The 20,792-nt window shown below is 39.0% G+C and overlaps 1 protein-coding gene across 3 annotated transcripts in view; it reads right to left on the reverse strand.

The window, feature by feature from the left end:
- Window positions 1-20,792, reverse strand: part of ARHGAP42 (Rho GTPase activating protein 42) — a 348,184-nt gene that overhangs the window by 153,956 nt on the left and 173,436 nt on the right. For 2 of the 3 annotated variants that reach the window (XM_088842890.1, XM_055422895.2), the window contains exon 4: window positions 817-888. In XM_088842890.1, the coding sequence (XP_088699016.1) occupies window positions 817-888 (72 nt within the window). Of the gene's footprint in view, window positions 1-527; window positions 558-816; window positions 889-20,792 lie in introns of those variants that run through there. The other variant, XM_055422896.2, reaches the window with a different exon arrangement.

A 20,792-nucleotide genomic window follows, 5' to 3' on the forward strand; every position in this document is an offset into this window, starting at 1 on the left:
TGCAGAGATATGAAATAAGCCATGGAGAGCTAGCAAGACTTCAACAAGTTAAGGGTAGGAAATATTCCAAGGAGGGGAAAAATTTCAGACAGAAGGGAGAAGGATAGAAGGAGAAATGTTTCTGCAGGAGAATGAAAACACTGTTCAAAGGAGAAAAGGGTTTGTCATTGATTGAATAGAAAACCAAAACAGAGAAAGGATGGGGGAAGTATGACAGATGATGAATATTGTTTTAGAAACTCAAATTTTAAGTCCATACATGATGTTGAGAATGTAGTTAAACATGAAACTAGTAAAGAAGTTGCAAGTAAATTTCAGAAATTATTAGGCTCAGAGAAATTTTAATTGATCCATTAGGAATTAAACATTAATGCAGAGGCATGACAAAGATGTCTAAAGTTATCCACAAACACATATTTTTATTAAGAATAAAAAATACAAAAAATAAAAGCAATTTTATAATTACTGCCTCAGTTTTCAACATACATACCTAACTTTTATTTTATATAGGTGTTAGTAATACTTACCATATTTTTACAATGATTTTACCCTCTTTAAAACTGCTAATGTCCTACCACTGTTGGGATGGGAGAAACTCACTTATGCTGACTTTTTCTCTATTCAGTAGGAGAACAATATCTTTCTTCTGTTTAAAAGAATTCCAGTCTTTGTAATAGGCTCTGTGTAAAAATTATAAATGACGTACAGAATTTTTAAAAGGTCATTCTAATTTCAAAAATGTTCACATCTGAAATTACATCTATTATCTTTAATTATCAAGAGAATATATGAAGAATAATAAAATGTAATACTTACTTTTGCTGCACCTATTTGTTCTTTGCGAAATTTCTCAAGTGGTGCAATTAATACATCATTAGCATTTTGAATCTGAAATTAAAAATACAAATACATTCAATTCTGTATAATTCACACAAACAATACTGAAAAAAAGATATCTCCCTTATTCCACTTACTTAAATAAACAGTTTTTGTTCCCTTTTGCTTCTATAAATGAAATAAAAAATACCTCACACAAGTCATATGGTCTTTTTCTACTTTATAATTAAATTTTCACAAATTATTTCACTTGATCCTAGCAATAATGTGAATAATGTGAAAACAAGTACACATGGTGAGATCTTAAATATTTAAACTTCATATTCTAAAATTTAACTACACATCAGATGTTAAATTTTAAGATACCTTTAATTATACTGGTTTACTGTAGTCAGTTCAAGCATCATTTGAAAATTGAGCCATATAAAAGCTTTCTGTCTTGCCACTAGAATATTATAATTGTAGAGCTGCAAAATAAAATCAGGCTTATTTTTTCCCTATTTAATTAGATTCCTTACACTTGGGCTTTGCCTGCATGTTCTCATAATATTTCCAACCACACTAAAACAGTAACTGATTTTATTTCAATGAACAGTGTTTTAGTCCAAAACTCCAAATTGGGTTTCACTTAAACTTTCAAACAGATAAATCTTTAAATCGATCTGTACGAATACTGCGAGGGGGTACAAGCTGGGTCAGGGGCAGTGACTGGGTACAGAAGACATATTTCTAAGGAAAGCAACATGCTGGAAGGAAATCTTGATTTTAAAAAAAATCACTTTAAAAAGCATTTACATTAAACATAGGACAAAGAAATAATAATGTGGCAAGATGGAGGTATTAGCTAATGTCATGGTATTAATCATTCTGCAATACATAAATGCATCAAACCAACACACTGTACAATTTAAACTTACATAACGTCAATTATATGCCAATAAAGTTGAGGGGGGGAAAGGTTGGCCCAGTTAACAAAATTATCATTCCTTCTACTGATGTGATAATACAATGACCTATTACATAGTTAGCAAATGCTAAGATGAAGAGAAAAATCTACTTTTCAAATAAGTCACTATTTTAAAATAGGTTAAAGCATATACAGGAGCTCCTTATATTTTTCTTACAATTTCAAGTAAGTTTGACATTATATTACAATTTTAAAATTTCAATAAATGGGTTTTACTTTGAATTATTTTCACTAAACTGGTTATTCTCCAATCAAGCTATATTTCTTAAATTCCATAATCTATCTAACACACAAAGACAGTATTCACAAAAATAAAAACTAAATAATGTTTCTGTCATTTTCCAATTTGTAGGAAAGTGAGATGACCTCTTGATAAAAGTACCTAAAATCCCCCATTGTGAAAACATACAAAGTAGATTAATACTCAAAATCCTTCCCAAGACACTGAGCACCAGCACAGACACCTCTGCCATCCATCACCTACCTTCCTATTTGTGAGCTTGGACAGGCATTCATCCAGATACACTGGGCAGGCATTTTACTACAGAGAGATGACTGGGAACAGCAGCAAAGTAGCTCACTTTTGATTCTCATTCTCTAAATCCTCTTTGCCCTAGTGAAACTCCAAATACGTTGAAACACACACATATGTATTTCTCCAGATGTTACAGAGGTAATAAATAACGGATTCTGCCTTTAAAGTTCACATAAGGAAAGACAGTGTCGTGGACACTTTAGTGTAATTTGGAAAAATAGCAACAATAAAGGCCAACAGTTACCGAATGTTTGCTTTATGCAGAAAACCAGCATGACCTAATGTATTTAAAGGTAACGATCTTAAACAAAGAGATATTTCTCAAGTGGTGAAAACTCAAACAATGAGGCTGAATAAAAAGATATGCAGCACAACTCTTCAATTCAGTTCAGTTCAGTTGCTCAGTCGTGTCCGACTCCTTGCGACCCCATGAATCACAGCACGCCAGGCCTCCCTGTCCATCACCAACTTCCAGAGTTCACTCAAACTCATGTCCACGGAGTCGGTGATGCCATCCAGCCATCTCATTCTCTGTCGTCCCCGTCTCCTCCTACCCCCAGTCCCTCCCAGCATCAGACTCTTTTCCAGTGAGTCAACTCATCACATGAGGTGGCCAAAGTATTGGAGTTTCAGCTTTAGCATCAGTCCTTCCAATGAACACCCAGGATTGATCTCCTTTAGAATGGACTGGTTGGATCTCCTTGCAGTCCAAGGGACTCTCAAGAGTCTTCTCCAGCACCACAGTTCAAAAGCATCAGTTCTTCAGTGATCAGCTTTCTTCACAGTCCAACTCTCACATCCATACATGACCACGGGAAAAACCATAGCCTTGACTAGATGGACCTTTGTTGGCAAAGTAATGTCTCTGCTTTTTAATATGCTATCTAGGCTGGTCATAACTTTCCTTCCAAGGAGTAAGCGTCTTTTAATTTCATGGCTGCAATGAGCATCTGCAGTGATCTTGGAGCCCCAAAAAATAAAGTCTGACACTGTTTCCACTGTTTCCCCATCTATTTCCCATGAAGTGATGGGACCAGATGCCATGATCTTCGTTTTCTGAAAGTTGAGCTTCAAGCCAACCCTTTCACTCTCCTCTTTCACTTTCATCAAGAGGCCTTTGAGTTCCTCTTCACTTTCTGCCATAAGGGTGGTGTCATCTGCATATCTGAGGTTATTGATATTTCTCCCGGCAATCTTGATTCCAGCTTGTGCTTCTTCCAGCCCAGCGCTCCTCATGATGTACTCTGCACAGAAATTAAATAAGCAGGGTGACAATATACAACCTTGACGTACTCCTTTTCCTATTTGGAACCAGTCTGTTGTTCCATGTCCAGTTCTGACTGTTGCTTCCTGACCTGCATACAGGTTTCTCAAGAGGCAGGTCAGGTGGTCTGGGATTCCCATCTCTTTCAGAATGTTCCACAGTTTATTGTGATCCACACAGTCAAAGGCTTTGGCATAGTCAATGAAGTAGAAATAGATGTTTTTCTGGAACTCTCTTGCTTTCTCCATGATCCAGCGGATGTTGACAATTTGATTTCTGGTGCCTCTGCCTTTTCTAAAACCTGCTTGAACATCTGGAAGTTCACAGTTCACATATTGCTGAAGCCTGGCTTGGAGAATTTTGAGCATGACTTTACTAGCGTGTGAGATGAGTGCAATTGTGCGGTAGTTTGAGCATTCTTTGGCATTCCCTTTCTTTGGGATTGGAACAACTCTTAGGTACATTTTTTAAAATCATGAATGGCTGACTTCCACACAGTTGCATAGCTTACGAACCGCTATTTAAGCATCCTGATCACCAGCAGTATCACCTAACAACTTGATTTTGAGGATGAAGATAATGAATGTAAAACACTTGGCTCAGCACCTTACATCCGGAGAGTACTCAAAATTTATGGTTTTTAATATCTCCAAATAAACACATATAACATATATCCATCTGTAATGCTATCCCTGATACATTTCGATAGCCGAATCTTCTATACGAACCTTTTGGTTGACGTATATCTATGTGCACATTGTGAGAAGGTATTTTCCTATGAAAGTCACAAAAGACAGATGCCTATACATTCCCACATTCAATCACTAGGTGCTTACATATGTGCCAAGCACATTACTGACCTATGTGGGGAAGGGAAAAAACTAAGGCATGGGCTACACCTTCTAGAAAGTTGATGCCTACTTGTGAAAAGGGGAAAAAAACAATATTCATTCAACAAGTTATTTAATGTCATAAAGTCCTGCTAAAATTTTCGGAAAATTTGAGACAAAACTGATCACAGCACACTGAGAATAGTCACATGATTAACTATGCAGAATTCATCACAAACACATCAGAATTTTGACAACAGAAAAGATCCATGAGAACTAAATAAGTCAAGGTAGTATTTGGATAGTGAACAGGAAGTATTGGATAGAGGTGAACGGGAAGTAGATCTGAACTGGATACACCAAAGAGAAAAAATATCCTAGGAACAGGCATCACCATAAAAAAGGCAAGAGATAGAATTAAGCAAATAGCATGTGAGACGGGGGCGGGGGGAGCAGTGCAGCACAGGGAAAAACAGAAGCATTTACTACATGTTCATTAACAGTCCATCCTGACTATGAGTGCACCAACCAAGTTACAGGCCTTCAGTTACCTTTTTAAAAATGGAAATGGCACAGTGATTATAAAGTACCTTCAAAAGTTCTGGCACACAGCAGGTTCCATGTGTTATTAGCTATTAACGTCATCTAACTGGAGAAAAGTGTGTAATTACTACTAGGAAATTTAACTGCAATAAGGAAAGGAAAGATGATGCTGTGAAAGTGCTGCACTCAATATGCCAGCAGATTTGGAAAACTCAGCAGTGGCCACAGGACTGGAAGAGGTCAGTCTTCATTCCAATCCCAAAGAAAGGCAATGCCAAAGAATGCTCAAACTACCGCACAATTGCACTCATCTCACACGCTAGTAAAGTCATGCTCAAAATTCTCCAAGCCAGGCTTCAGCAGTATGTAAACCGTGAACTCCCAGATGTTCAAGCAGGTTTTAGAAAAGGCAGAGGCACCAGAGATCAAATTGCCAACATCCGCTGGATCATGGAGAAAGCAAGAGAGTTTCAGAAAAACATCTATTTCTGCTTCATTGACTATGCCAAAGCCTTTGACTGTGTGGATCACAATAAACTGTGGAACATTCTGAAAGAGATGGGAATCCCAGACCACCTGACCTGCCTCTTGAGAAACCTGTATGCAGGTCAGGAAGCAACAGTTAGAACCGGTCATGGAACAACAGACTGGTTCCAAATAGGAAAAGGAGTGCGTCAAGGTTGTATATTGTCACCTTGCTTATTTAACTTATATGCAGAGTGCATCATGAGGAACGCTGGGCTGGAAGAAGCACAAGCTGGAATCAAGATTGCTGGGAGAAATATCAATAACCTCAGATATGCAGATGACACTACCCTTATGGCAGAAAGTGAAGAGGAACTCAAAAGCCTCTTGATGAAAGTGAAAGAGGAGAGTGAAAAGGTTGGCTTGAAGCTCAACATTCAGAAAACAAAGATCATGGCATCTGGTCCCATCACTTCATGGGAAATAGATGGAAAAACAGTGGAAACAGTGTCAGACTTTGTTTTTTTGGGCTCCAAAATCACTGCAGATGCTGATTGCAGCCATGAAATTAAAAGACGCTTGCTCCTTGGAAGGAAAGTTATGACCAACCTTGATAGTATATTAAAAAGCAGAGACATTACTTTGCCGACCAAGGTCCGTCTAGTCAAGGCAATGGTTTTTCCCGTGGTCATGTATGGATGTGAGAGTTGGACTGTGAAGAAAGCTGATCGCCGAAGAATCGATGCTTTTGAACTGTGGTGTTGGAGAAGACTCTTGAGAGTCCCTTATACTGCAAGGAGATCCAACCAGTCCATTCTAAAGGAGATCAATCCTGGATGTTCACTGGAGGGACTGATGCTAAAGCTGAAACTTCAATACTTTGGCCACCTCATGAGACGAGTTTACTCACTGGAAAAGACTCTGATGCTGGGAAAGGTTGGGGGCGGGAGGAGAAGGGGACGACGGAGAATGAGATGGCTGGATGGCATCACCGACTCTGTGGACATGAGTTTGAGTGTACTCCGGGAGTTGGTGATGGACAGGGAGGCCTGGCGTGCTGTGATTCATGGGGTCGCGGAGAGTCGGACACGACTGAGCGACTGAACTGAACTGAACCCATAATCTAAGCAAAGTAACCTGAACGTGGAATCACTGCTGGTTTCTAAAAAGAGGATTAATGTAAAAACTTGTTCTAGGAAGTAATATGCAGGATACTTTGAAAATGAAGAGATAAGGACACGATATGCCATGTGAATGCTTGGGAGAAGAACACAAGTTTGAAGAGACAACTAGGTCAGAGGCCTGTGTTGTTGACAGACGGGTAGCAGGGAACTGCAGAGGCAGAGGAATCAAAGGTGCCATTAAGTTGTCAAGCTCAGGCACTGGAACTCCAGCATAACTTTAAGAACAAGGGTAAATGAGGCAGGGAGTATGTCTGGTAGAGAAAGAATAATGACGATGAATTTCACTTTGGACCTATTACTTTTGATTCCATGAAAGATTCATGGAAATATCATAGCAGAGTACCCCACTTCAAAACATGGAACTAGTCAATAAGAATGAAATGCTTTTTAATTGGGAAAGACCAGACAAGAGAGTGGATGGCGGATCCATGTACTAAGACACTAGCACTCACCTTCACACCCAATAGTTTAAATCTCTGACCCAACTATTCTCTGGCTGTTACATAAATATGGCCTGGGAATAAAACAAAACGTGAGAATATAAACTTGAGCCAAATGTGATAATTAACAACCACCCGGTGGGGCAAGTATTACTTGCTATCTCTAGTTCTTCCATATTTCTTCATCTCTTTTGTTTTTGGATTTGCTCAATTTTTTTTCTTTCTCCCCCCTGCTCTCATTCTATTAATGTGAAACTTAAGGAATAAAAACATAAGTTCCAGAGGTACTAAACAGAAAAAGAAAAAACATCCAACGGAGTGATAGAGATAAGGGATATGATTTGTTGAGTGTTTAATGCGTGCCAAGTACTATGCTAAGCCCTTCACAATATCTAGATTAAAGTTGATTTCATATGAGTAATGAAGTTCAAAACCTAACAATCATCTGGAATATATTAAGAATGTGAATGCTGAAGTTAGACCGTGTTCCATTTCAAATCTCAGCACCTAACCTGCTAAGACTCAATGGCTTCATCTCTGTATCTCCTAAGAATTTCATAAAAATCAAAGGAAAAATACACATATTTTAAAAATTGCAAGCATAGATTCGGCATATGGCAGGCTTTCAATAAATGTTTGTTTCATCACAGAATTCACAATGTCAACTATTGAGTTCAGAGCCATCCTCAGTGGTCTGAGAATTTCCAAGATGATTTAAAAGGTAGTTATTCAAAAGGGAGAAATTGAAATCCAAATAAATTTAACAGAAACTTTTTCAGAGTACCCATCTGCAGTGGTAGATACCAGGAACCTATACTTTTCCATAAACCATAATAACATATGTGTGGCTTTACATCTGACATATGATGCTTCTCTTGTATGCAGTCAATGGGCTGCTGTTCACAATATGTGAATCTAAATTCAAGAGATCAAAATGGGAACGCCAACACTCAAAGGGCACAAAGTGGATTTACAACCCAGCTGTCTGCTCCTGACTCTCAGCTTTGAACACCTTCCACGAATGCCTTTTATCCCAACACACTGGTCGATCACATGGATGAAATTCTCCAGTTCTGACGTAATCCAAGTGTGAAGTAAAGAAGGTATTTAAAATGTAGGTAGGTTTAAAAAAGCTGAAACTCCAATACTTTGGCCACCTCATGCGACGAGTTGACTCACTGGAAAAGAGAATGATGCTGGGAGGGATTGGGGGTAGGAGGAGACGGGGACGGCAGGGAATGAGATGGCTGGATGGCATCACCGACTCGATGGACAGAGTTTGAGTGAACTCCGGGAGTTTGTGATGGACAGGGAGGCCTGGCGTGCTGCAATTTATGGGGTCGCAAAGAGTCGGACATGACTGAGCGACTGAACTGAACTGAAAAGGGTTACTGTTACAACTGAATAATAATGGAAAAATAACATACCAAATGCTAAGAAACCATAATTAAAAATCTGAATCTGGCGTACAACACTGGTGACTTTTTCAATATTTAAAAAGCAATCTAGAGAAATGCAATTCTGGCTCACATGGAGCTCTTTTTCCTCAAACTTACACATGGGGCTTGATAAAACTCTTTCCAAAAGGTAATACTAGAGGATGTGGCAGCAGGGAGGGCATGGAACTGAGTCACAGAGTTCAGGAGATTCAAACTTCCATATTATTTCTGGAATGTATTACTTTGTGTGACCTCACTAAGAGGCTTTAGGAAAAATACAAATGCAATTTTAATGCTCTCCCTAGATATTGATAAGATAAATTTTTGAAAAGTTTGTATTTCAATAATAAAGGGTTAACTATTTTATAATTTTTAACCATTATCTAAACCTTGGTTTTAAAAAACTTTTGTAAGTACTGGTCCATTTTTAAATTCAAAAATAATCACAGCTATTTCACTTATTTTCTGCATCAGAGAAGCAAATCTAATAACGGGTAATAAGTCATTACAATACTGCACTTACTGGGTAGACACACTTTGACTGTGGGTATAGTACATTAAACCAGGCAATTCAGCTTCCTGTTGCTTTTCTTTTGCTATTTCAAGTGATTCTAATAAACAGCCACAAGGGAGTGCTCGTAAATCGCTCAAAAGTAATGGCTAGAAAATGTTTTTATGTGGTTAGAAGAATCATTATCCAAACATGTTTGGGTTTTTTTCTCTCCAAGTACACATGAATCATAATTTTTACAGACCATGAATTTTCAAGAGCTATCCTATAGGAATTTTCAATGCTTGTTTTGCACAGCAGAGACCCTTACCATAACTTGTCTGTCTGAAAAGTACTTCTTCTTACACTTTTACTTTCTCTTCCCCTTCGAGTTCTTGATTAAACTTGACTGTTGTTGGTACCAGTCACAGCTCATTACAAATCAATGATTACAGTACCCCACCAGGATGTAAGATAATCCTGTACCTCTAAAAGCTCTAAAAGACTCCAGGTTTTGAAGAGATTGGAGCTTCCCTCCTGGTGGCTCAAATAGTAAAGAATCTGCCTGCCATGCAGGAGACCTGGGTTCAGTCCCTGGGTTGGGAAGATCCCCTGGAGAAGAAAATGGCAATCCACTCCAGTATTCTTACCTGGAGAATTCCATGGACAGAGAAGCCTGGCAGGCTACGGTCCACGGAGTCGCAAAGAGTGGGACACGACTGAATGAGTAATACATTTGAAGAGATTTAATGATTTTCTGCTATCAAAGCAACTGTTTGAGAAGGCTACACAGAACAAGCTATTTATAGAAATAAAACATGGATGATGTAGCTCACTGCAAAAACAATTTACTGTTGAGATGGCTATTATAGTCAATCCACACAAAGTGAAAATATCACCAAGGTATGTATACTGAGCAGACTGAACACAATGTGGAAGATACCTATAAACAGGCTGAGGTAGGACTGGCTCATCTCATTGGTATTTATAACTGAGGAAGTCAGATGAGAGTCCTTGGGATTATAAGCAAGTATCTCTTCACTGCCTGTCCCAACCCCCTATCCTATTCCTGCCCACCCTTTGGATAAAGCTATGGCAGGTGGTCTTGGGATAGCCTGAGTTTCACTCCTACATACTGGTTATGTTAGCTCTCCACAACCTCACAAGAGGCATTCCTCTAAGTCAGTAAACCCACATTTCTAATTGTCATGTGCATGCATGCTCAGACAAGCTGTGTGACCCCACAGACTGTGGCCCACCAGGCTCCTCTGTCCATGGGGTTTTTCTGAGCAAGCATACTGGAGTGGGTTGCCATTTCCTTTTCCAGGGGATCTTCCAGACCCAGGGATCGAAACTACATTTCCTGCATCTCCTGTATTGGCAGGCAGGTTCTTCACCAAGTAAATTAGAACTCAAAACCCAAATCTCATAGAGAGAGTGAAGGACAGACATATGAACAAGACCTTCATATAATAAGTAATATGAAGTAAAAACTAAATGCATTTTACTTTCTATCCTTTAATGTGAATAGCAATGTACTCTGAAAAACCCTGCCTTCATCTTTTAAAAACATGTAAGGTTATCTGACCACTACAATAATCCATTAAATTTCTACTTGAATGTCACTTATTACTTCAATATTAGATGTTTTGATTATACTTATTAAGTCAGTGTTCTATGATGAATCCTCCTTCATTGGATTTCATCTATTTAGATCCAACTCACTTATATTTAATATTAGTTTCACCTTTACTTCTACCAGAATAATACTTCTAGGAATATATTTAGAAAAATAAATTTAAGTTTTTGGAGAATGATGCTATAGGAATCCCATTTTTTATTTCAGAAGATAAGCAGATATATACCCTCTAGGGTAGTGCATGGGTTTGTATTTAATTCTTGAATTATCCCATGAAAACTGTGATTTTGGTCAAATTATTCAAACACTCCATGTCTGTTTCCTTTCTGTAAAGATGAAAATATGCCTTTATCTCATAGCCTATTTACAAAAATTTTTACATTTTATACATAATGATCATAAGAGTCTATTAATACAAACTTGCTTCTTAACTAAATTCATCCTTTTAGAGTAGGCCAACTGTAAAACAATAATATTTTTTTTAAATGACTTAGGAATTTGCTACTGGAGTTTCATATATTAATAAAAGAGTGACTCTCACCAGCAGGTACTGGATGCCAAGACTTCTTAAATGGAACACAGTGGCTAGTACACTAAATGGCAACCAATCCTCTCTGCTTCTGCAGCTTATGACTGTCCTGAATATAACTCAAAGTAAAGTTAGCTGTTTTTTAATAAAATACCATCTATACTCATAAGACGAGGGAGCAGAAAAGCATTCATCCAAGAAGAAATTGACCATTTTCATAGTATAGCTGAGAAAGTGGAAGAGAGGGGGTAAATTGCAAAATTTCATACAATCCACTGTGATCTAATAGTGTCATAACTCTAGGTTGTACCAAATGAATGAAATTCCCTGAATATTGAGTTATTTGGACTAGAAAGGTAAGTTATTTTCCTTAGATTTTTTTGTTGCTCTTAAACTACTTTTGCTTTATTCTTTCTTATTCAGCAATCGCTAATGGTAGATTAAACCAAAGATACTTTTAAAGTTTTCAAGCATTGTAGAAAACATCTGTAAAACACAGGTCTAACCATAACATACGCCTCCTCACAAACTTGTGTCTACTTATTGCCATCCTGATTACTACATTTATAACTATCATGTGAAAGTCACTCAGTCATGTCTGACTCTTTGCCTGGATTCTCCAGGCCAGAATACTGGAGTGAGTAGCCTTTCCCTTCTCCAGGGGATCTTCCTGACCCAGGACTCAAACCGGTGTCTCCTGCATTGCAGGCGGATTCTTTACCAACTGAGCTATCAGTTCAGTTCAGTTCAGTCGCTCAGTCGTGTCCGACTCTCCACGACCCCATGAATCACAGCACACCAGGCCTCCCTGTCCATCACCAACTCCCGCAGTTCACTCAAACTCATGTCCACAGAGTTGGCGATGCCATCCAGCCATCTCATTCTCGGTTGTCCCCTTCTCCTCCCGCTCCCAACCTTTCCCAGCATCAAAGTCTTTTCCAGTGAGTCAACTCGTCGCATGAGGTGGCCAAAGTATTGCAGTTTCAGCTTTAGCATCAGTCCTTCCAATGAACACCCAGGACTGATCTCCTTTAGAATGGACTGGTTGGATCTCCTTGCAGTACAAGAGATTCTCAAGAGTCTTCTCCAACTGAGCTATCAGGGAAACCCGTAATGGAGGCTTAAAAAAACAGCAAAAAAGGTCAAACTATATTTCAACTTTAAAAAGGAGAAATATGAAGGATCCAATTAAAACTGACATCTTAAAAATTACTTAAAACAATTACTCCAAACATCCTGCACATATGTTCATTGTAACAAATACTTTCCTTTTGATTTTGACAAAAAGTATGCACTTAGGAAAACACTTCTATAGAATATATGGCTGCATTACCTCAAAGGTCATACAAGGAAAATGTTGAGGTTAAACCTATCTTTGAGAACACAGTCTTCAAATAACTTAAGAAATACTACCACCTCAGTTGTTCAGTTCAGTTCAGTTCAGTTCAGTTCAGTCACTCAGTCATGTCCGACTCTTTGCGACCCCATGAATCACAGCACGCCAGGTCTCCCTGTGCATCACCAACACCTGGAGTTCACTCAAACTCACCTCCATTGAGTGGGTGATGCCATCCAGCCATCTCATTCTCTGTCATCCCCTTCTCCTCCTGCCCCCAATCCCTCAGTTGTTACAAGGTATTAAATAACCGCTCTGTACTCCCCAGTAGGTGAAAACATTATGCACAGAAACTGGTGGAGTTACTTCTGCACTCCTCTACCTTTGGCCATTCTCAGGAAACCCCGTCATCCCCTGAATTTGTATACTTCTAGTGGCATTGCTATTAAATTTCTGTGATGCCCTCATGTTTCTCATCCTATAGGAGATGACCAAAGATTTCCTGTAACACACCTTTCCCATGTATATCAATGTCCTCCTGATGATGGAAACATACCTCTTCCCCTCTCCCCCACTTTAAAAATCAGAAACTCTGTACATCCTGAGCTGAGCCAAAAGGAAGATATTTTTTTCCCGCCAGGTTTTATCCCAGAGTTTAGAGGAGTCAAAGTGGCTTCAAGTGAGGGGTCGGGGGAAGGAGCCTCAACAAATTGATAATTTATGTAACTCCATGTTTATCACCTCCTCCTCTTTTAATGCTACTTCTTCTTGCTAATTTTCCTCTACCCTTCTACATGAGGGATTTCCCTGGTGTCTCAGATGGTAAAGCGTCTGCCTACAATGCGGGAGACCCAGGTTTGATCCCTGGGTCGGGAAGATCCCCTGGAGAAGGAAATGGCAACCCACTCCAGTACTCTAGCCTGGAAATCCCAAGGATGGAGGAGCGTGGTAGGCTATAGCCCATGGGGTCATAAAGAGTTGGACACGACTGAGCAACTTCACCCGTAGTCACTACTAAAAACATCTTTCGAGAGAAATTAGAATCATGTGTTTTTTTTTCAAGGTGCGCTTGTGAATTTAAGGAAAATTCCAATAGAAATTTATAAAAATTTATAAAAGAAATGAAAATTCATTAAACAAATTTACAGTTAATTTATGGCAGTTATATTTTAGTAGCTGGATCTTAATGTATTTTAATCATAATTGCTCCGTATTTATGTAATGGCAGACTGTTAGAGACTTAAGATTTAAGATATTCCAATGTATATACAATTTCTTAAATTTCTTATTGCAGACTTTGCAATAACAGGAGGGCTGGAAGAGAAGAGAAAGCCAGGACAGAGGACAGAGGGAGGAAGGAGTTTTTCTCTGGATAGAGATTCATCTAAACAAAGCTGAGAATGACCTAATCGAACAAGGAGTGACTGAGCAAGCTTAGGAAGGTGGGCGGTGGGCGAGTGCTGTGCTGGGAGGGGAAGGCTCCCAGTGGCTCCCAGAGTCCATTATGAGGCTTCTCTTCCCAGCCTACATTCAGCAACGTGGGCCAAATTCAGCTGAGGTAAAGATTTCTATACCTCAAAATAGGCCAGCATTACACATCAGGGTTTTATACACACTCACACACACACCGCTCCCTAACAGTTGGCAGTTTACTTTGTACCACACCTCACTGCTTCAGAGCTAAACGTGTATTGGGAAGGCACTAATACCAAACCATAAACAACGGTTAAGAATGCTAACTATACAAAATTCCTTTTATCTACTTATTAAAGCATCTCTTTAAAACATGTATCTGTGGGCTTAAAACAGTACCAACTTAGTATGTCTTTCTCAATACCTAAAAGTTTGAACTCATTTGTAGTTCCTTACACTTAAACTTACTTTTACACAAACCAAGGATTTTGTATTTCCTGGCTTCCATAGTGACAGAAGTTTCTGTAGTGCCAATTTAATCGATTTTGAAGCTAAACCTGGACGCTGCAGGCTGATCACAAGATGTTGGCTCTAAACATCCCTTGCTAGTAAGAACGACAGCACTCATGCTGCAGGTTATTCATACATCTATCTTTCCGACCCTGTAAAGGTAGAGATAATGTTTTATTGATTTTTGAATAGTCATTGTCTAGCAAAGTGCTTTTGCCATAGTGGAAATTCAACACACGACTGCTAAATTCATAAAGTTATTTACAGTAGCCATAACTGGTACCTGCAATGAATTACTGTAACAAACACTGTTCCTCATAATATTGCTGTGGATGACAACCTACCTATAGGAAACTAGGTATTTCTGAAAATAAAAGTATTTTATAAAATATACTTTTGATATATGCTGTATATCATAGGTAGCAATCTATAATTATACAGGTAGCAATCTGAAACTAAGCTAATCAATATTATCTTTAGAAAAAAAATCAGTCACAATAAAAAGAAAACAACCATTAATTTACAATGACTTCTACTACATTCACACAAGTTCTTCACTTATAAATCAGCTTTGCAAAAAAATAAAGCAATATTATGCTTCAAGTTAATCTGCCACAGAGGGAAGATTATTATCATACAAACTGCCATAGTGAGTTAAAATGAGAAGAGCAGTAACTCCTTGAAATAAGAAAGGCAAACCACCATCCAAATTCTTCCTACTCCACCATCCTTAAGGTTGGTTACACTGTAGTGATGAACTGAAAACTTGAGAAGGAAAATCACATGGCTCTGTCAGATTTTAGGTGGACACCAGAAAAGGGCTTTGAGCAGGGGAGTTAGGGAACACAGGCTGAAAACATGGAGAAGAAAAGCAAACAGGTCAGAACCATCAGACAAAGGTTGGGAAAATGTATTCTATAGTACACACGTACAGTAGTTCGGCAACACTGACTGTGAGCCAAGGGAGTTCTCCTTCAGTCCTCACGACAGCTCCCTAAAGAGAGTACTATTATTATTCCCATTTTGCAGTTAAGGAAACTGAGATCCAGAGAGACTAAGTAACTCACCTAAAGTCACAAATAGTAGGTGGCAGGACCACACCATGAACCCAAGTAGTCTAACTATATACACCACATTGCACGCTCTCAGGCAATAAGAATACACTGCATGACCAAAAATAAGTCTTGCACCCAAACAAAGTTATATGAAATATGAGTAAGGCTATCACTAAACAAAGGAAAACCTGAAAAAAGGGCTAAAGCATTAGAGTGATGAGATGATTATTTTCCTATTTACTAATTTATAAATGCTGAAATGTAGATACATTATTTTCTCTATTCCAGATCTTTTTCTGGAAAATGATACACACTTTCCATTGTATCCCCAAACAATTTCATTGTTGCACTGATGTCATATTTAAGTGTGTGATAAAAGGTCAAGCTAAGTTGAATAATAAAGATTTTTTTGACTCTTGAAATGCTAAGTTATAATGATGTAATGGTGAGAAAAGAATCAGCATAGACACAGGGAAGATTAGGAAGAGATTATTGCAATTATTAACTTAAAGTCGGAGCATTTCTCCCACATAATTCTACCCAACTAAAGTTTAGGAGAGTTGGACTGTGAAGAAAGCTGATCGCCGAAGAATTGTTGCTTTTGTACTGTGGTGCTGGAGAAGACTCTTGAGAGTCCCTTGGACTGCAAGGAGATCCAACCAGTCCATTCTAAAGGAGATCAATCCTGGGTGTTCATTGGAAGGACTGATGCTAAAGCTGAAACTCCAATAATTTGGCCACCTCATGCAACGAGTTGACTCACTGGAAAAGACTCTGATGCTCGGAGGGATTGGGGGTGGGAGGAGAAGGGGACGACAGAGAATGAGATGGCTGGATGGCATCACCGACTCTATGGACGTGAGTTTGAGTGAACTCCAGGAGTTGGAGATGGACAGGGAGGCCTGGCGTGCTGTGATTCATGGGGTCGCAAAGAGTCAGACATGACTGAGCGACTGAAGTGAAGTGAACTGAAAGTTTAGGAAATAAGAAAAAAGGAGTATTCATTCAGAAACATAACCACAATAGTACTGCCTTTTCCTAGTTCACTTTCGCTGGTACACTTACTTGGGCTGTTTATGTCACATACTATCTTGATATAAATAAATACAGGAAACATTGTAACCGGGACTTGTATAGTTCAGAAAAAAAACAGTACCAGAAGCTCATACATACCCAGTATATCTTTCCTATAAACTACCACTGTAGCAACTGCTTGCATGTGAATATTTTAAGGATCTCTGGGGGCTGGGGGAAGAGGAGATAATCTTTTGAAATAAATAATTCCTTAATTGAATAAACCAACAAACTGAATCACAGTGTTGTTAAAAATAAAACCGGAAAAAAAAAATGGATTAAAAGAGAAACCTTCAGAGCTTTAATACAGAATTTCAGAAGTCCATGAGTACCCAAAAGTTATCTAAGTCCTACAATTTAGCAAGCAAGAGATATGATTTATTTTGCAAACATTTTCTTTTAAACTTTCCCAGGCATCTGAGCACAGGCTCTTAGTCATAGCTAAGAATTACTTCTCAAATAAGTTCCATATGTTATAACTCTCGTTCCTGGTCTTTTCCAAATCCAGATCTGGTCATAAACTATGAGCTAGTTTACCACACTGTACAGCTGTCAAAAACTTTTCTTACCCAATGAAGTAAAGAACCTCACTCAGCCTTTTCTGTGAGGTCTTAAATCATGTGAAATATGAGGGATATGTCAATACTACAGAAAGTCTTCTTTACATCACACAACAAACATAAAAAAACAATACACTTTTCCTTATCTGTGAAAAGGAAGTCCCATTAGAAAATACAATCATTTAATAAATCATTAACATCTGACCTCTTTGGGGTTTACCCTTAGGCTATGGCTTGAATTACATTCAGTTCATATAACTGGGTCAAAGGATGTTAAGATTCTTTTCCAGAAAATCAAGCTTGGAACTACTTCCCTTGCTGACAGCAGCAGACAGCCTGAGACATGTATCTCTCATGTATCCTTTAAACCTCAGCCCAAATGTCACCTCCTAGGTAAGCTTTCCCTAATATTCCCAAGTGTAAGGTGTTTTGTTTTTGTTTTATTGAAGTACAGTTGATTTATAATGTTGTGGTAGTTTCAAGCGTACAGCAGAGTGATTCAATTATACCCACACATACACATACAGACACACACATTCTTTTTCACATTCTTTCCCCTTATAGGTTATTACAAAATACTGAGTTAGTTCCCTGTGCTATATAGTAGAACCTTGTTGGTTTTCTATTGTGTATGTGTATATATATATATTAGTGTGTATGTGTTAATCCCAAGCTCCTAATTTACTCCCCCTTTTCCATTTTGGTAACCAGAAGTTTGTTTTCTAAGTCTGTGGGTCTATTTCTGTTCTGTAATAAGTTTATTTGTACAATTTTTTAGATTCCACATATAAGCAATATCATATGGGATTGGTCTGTGTCTGGCTTACTTCACTTGGTATGATAATCTCTAGGTTCACCCGTGTTGCAGCAAATGGTATTGTTTCATTCTTTTTAATGGCTGGATAACATTCCACTGTGGACTTTAAGGATCTTCTTCCAACTCCTGGACGACTGTGATCCTACACTGTCTCAGCAGATCACAGAACACTGCAGGCCACCCTGCGCCAGTCTGTCTTTTCCACCAAATTATGAGTATTTCTGAGAAAACGCCTGTGCCTCCAGCTTTCACTTGTGTATCCTCTACATCCCAGAGTAGCATCTGAGGCATACTGTCACAGGCCAAAAAATGTTTCCTGGTACAAGCTCATTGGCTGCAAGCAGGGGTGGGGGAGCAGGTAGGGAAAGGAAGTGGAAGTTAGCAAATTAAAAATGCCAAGATCAAACTGAAGTAAGATGAGCAATCCTGGACTTCGCGATCATACCAACTGTTATCTTTCTATTTATAGACTCGTTTTGATCTGAAATAATAGTTTATGCATTCATATACTAGTTGACTATGAACTAGTGACACTCCTGAAGAAGCAGAAAATGGAAGCAAATGGAAATCAGTATGAAAGATCCCCCACCCTTGTCTCTTTGGGGAGAAGGAGGATTTTAACAGATATGAAGGTAGCCCACCTTGTACTTGGACTGCAAGGAGATCCAACCAGTCCATACTAAAGGAAATCAATCCTGAATATTCATTGGAAGGACTGATGCTGAAGCTCCAATACTTCAGCCACCTGATGCGAAGAACTGACTCACTGGAAAAGACCCTGATGCTGGGAAGGGCTTCCCTGGTGGCTAAGCTGGTAAAGAATCCAACTGCAATGTGGAAGACCTGGGTTTGATCCCTGGGTTTGGAAGATCCCCTGGGTAAGGGAAAGGCTACTCACTCCAGTATTCTGGCCTGGAGAATTCCAGACTGTGTAGTCCATGGGGTCATAGAGTAGGACATGACTGAGCAACTTTCACTTCACTGATTCTGGGAAAGATTGAAGGCAGGAGGAGAAGGGGACGACAGAGGATGAGATGGTTGGATGGCATCACCGGCTCAATGGACATGAGTCTGAGTAAACTCTGGGAGATGGAGAAGGACAGGGAAGCCTGGAGTGCTGCAGTCCCTGGGGTCACAAAGAGTGGGACATGACTGAGCGACTGAATGACAACAACAGTCTTCCTCTTGGGCACACCAGGTTACAGATCTTCATTATATACACAAACAAAAGCTAATCACAACAGTAAATTTTCATTTCTACTTTTAAAGGTGAATGGATAAAATTAACTTCTGTAATTTATCCTGATTCTTTATTTACTCTACCATGTGGAAAGAAATCTTGAATAATTTCTGGGGATACGGGAGGGAGAGCAGGCAAGTTGGATGCTCTTTGGCAAGCCAAGCTCTCCTTAAATGTTTATTAGGGATGAATAAGCAATGCCTTCTGTCTTATCATTGGAAGATGCCTTGCTACCCTGTGCCAAAACTTCAATTAGGCTTATAAATACCCTGGAAAGAATGAGGAATGAAACACAGAGCTTCTTGTGGACTTTGAACTTACCAGCCAGGGAGCATTCTATCTACATTCAGAAGGCACTAAATTACATTATTGTGTTACAGCTAGAGCATTTATCTAGGACAAAAGGCAAAAAATAAGGGCACGCTTACATCAAGTTTTCAAGTGGGTAAAACTTGTTGTCAGAAACTTGTACCTCTTCAGTTGTCACCACAGAGGCTTTATTTGGCCTTTATTCCAGCGTGTTTACTCAGACCATGCACCACCATCTCCTTTCTCTCACACTGGAGCCCCTCACCAAAGATTACACCTCCCAGGGAACTTAAGTTCTAAATATTTCCAACCATTACCACACTCGCTGGCCCATCAATAAAGTCTTATTACTTCTCTGGCTTCTTTCATTAAGACTTTTCTCCATGCTTCTTAACAACCAGTAAATCTTGCTCACTGACAAGTGCTAATCTTCGTGTGTCTGAAATCCACCGACCCATGGGAAACATAAGACAGTATGACAACCCAGGGGTGGGGATTTCAGTGCCACGCACAGTCCTCTGATAACTGGACTTAGGAAAAAATAGTTGCCTGCTATATCAAAATGTGCCACAAATGTGGCAAAATGTGAATAGCTTCTTGTCTGAAATAACGAAAACTTAATTGCAGGCTAGGCTCATTTCAAGATAGCATGTTAACAATGCTTTTCCTTCTTGGCTTAGATATATATAGATGATAGTGAATATAGGATTAATAGGCCATTTCAATGACATTTATTGTCTACCCAGAAGCAACACATAAATTATTCTTCGTAATGTTGCAAGTGAGAACTTAAAATTAACCACAAATGAATTGCTTGTAAACTAAACCTAGAAGTTTCTGATAAGTTAGTTTAAAATACAATCACGGACTTCCCTGGTGGTCCACTGTTAACATCCTGCCTTCCAATGTAGGGGTCGTGGGTTTGATCCCTGGTGGAGGAATTAAGACCCCACAGGCCAGAGAGCATGGAGTCCACACGCCACAAGCAGAGTGCCCGTGTGCCACAACTAGGGAGGAGCCTGTGCACTGCAGCAAAGATCCCACGCGCTACAACTGAGACTCGAGGCAGCCAGAGATACTAAATACATATAAACTAATAAATAAATAAAGCCTGTGCACTCCAGCAAAGATCCCACGTGCTACAACTGAGACTCGAGGCAGCCAGAGATACTAAATAAAAATAAACTAATAAATAAATAAAATACTTCAATCATTAGGCTGTAATTCATGACTTAATTCCTGAGCTCAAATGGTTTTCAGGCAAATATTTACTATGGAATACAAAGGCCCTGCTCTTATGACACTATTATAATTCA

This window comes from Moschus berezovskii, chromosome 14 (genome assembly GCF_049115385.1).
Source record: "Moschus berezovskii isolate FMDL1 chromosome 14, NW_MosBer_1.0, whole genome shotgun sequence".
In the NCBI taxonomy this organism is placed as follows: Eukaryota; Metazoa; Chordata; class Mammalia; order Artiodactyla; family Moschidae; genus Moschus; species Moschus berezovskii.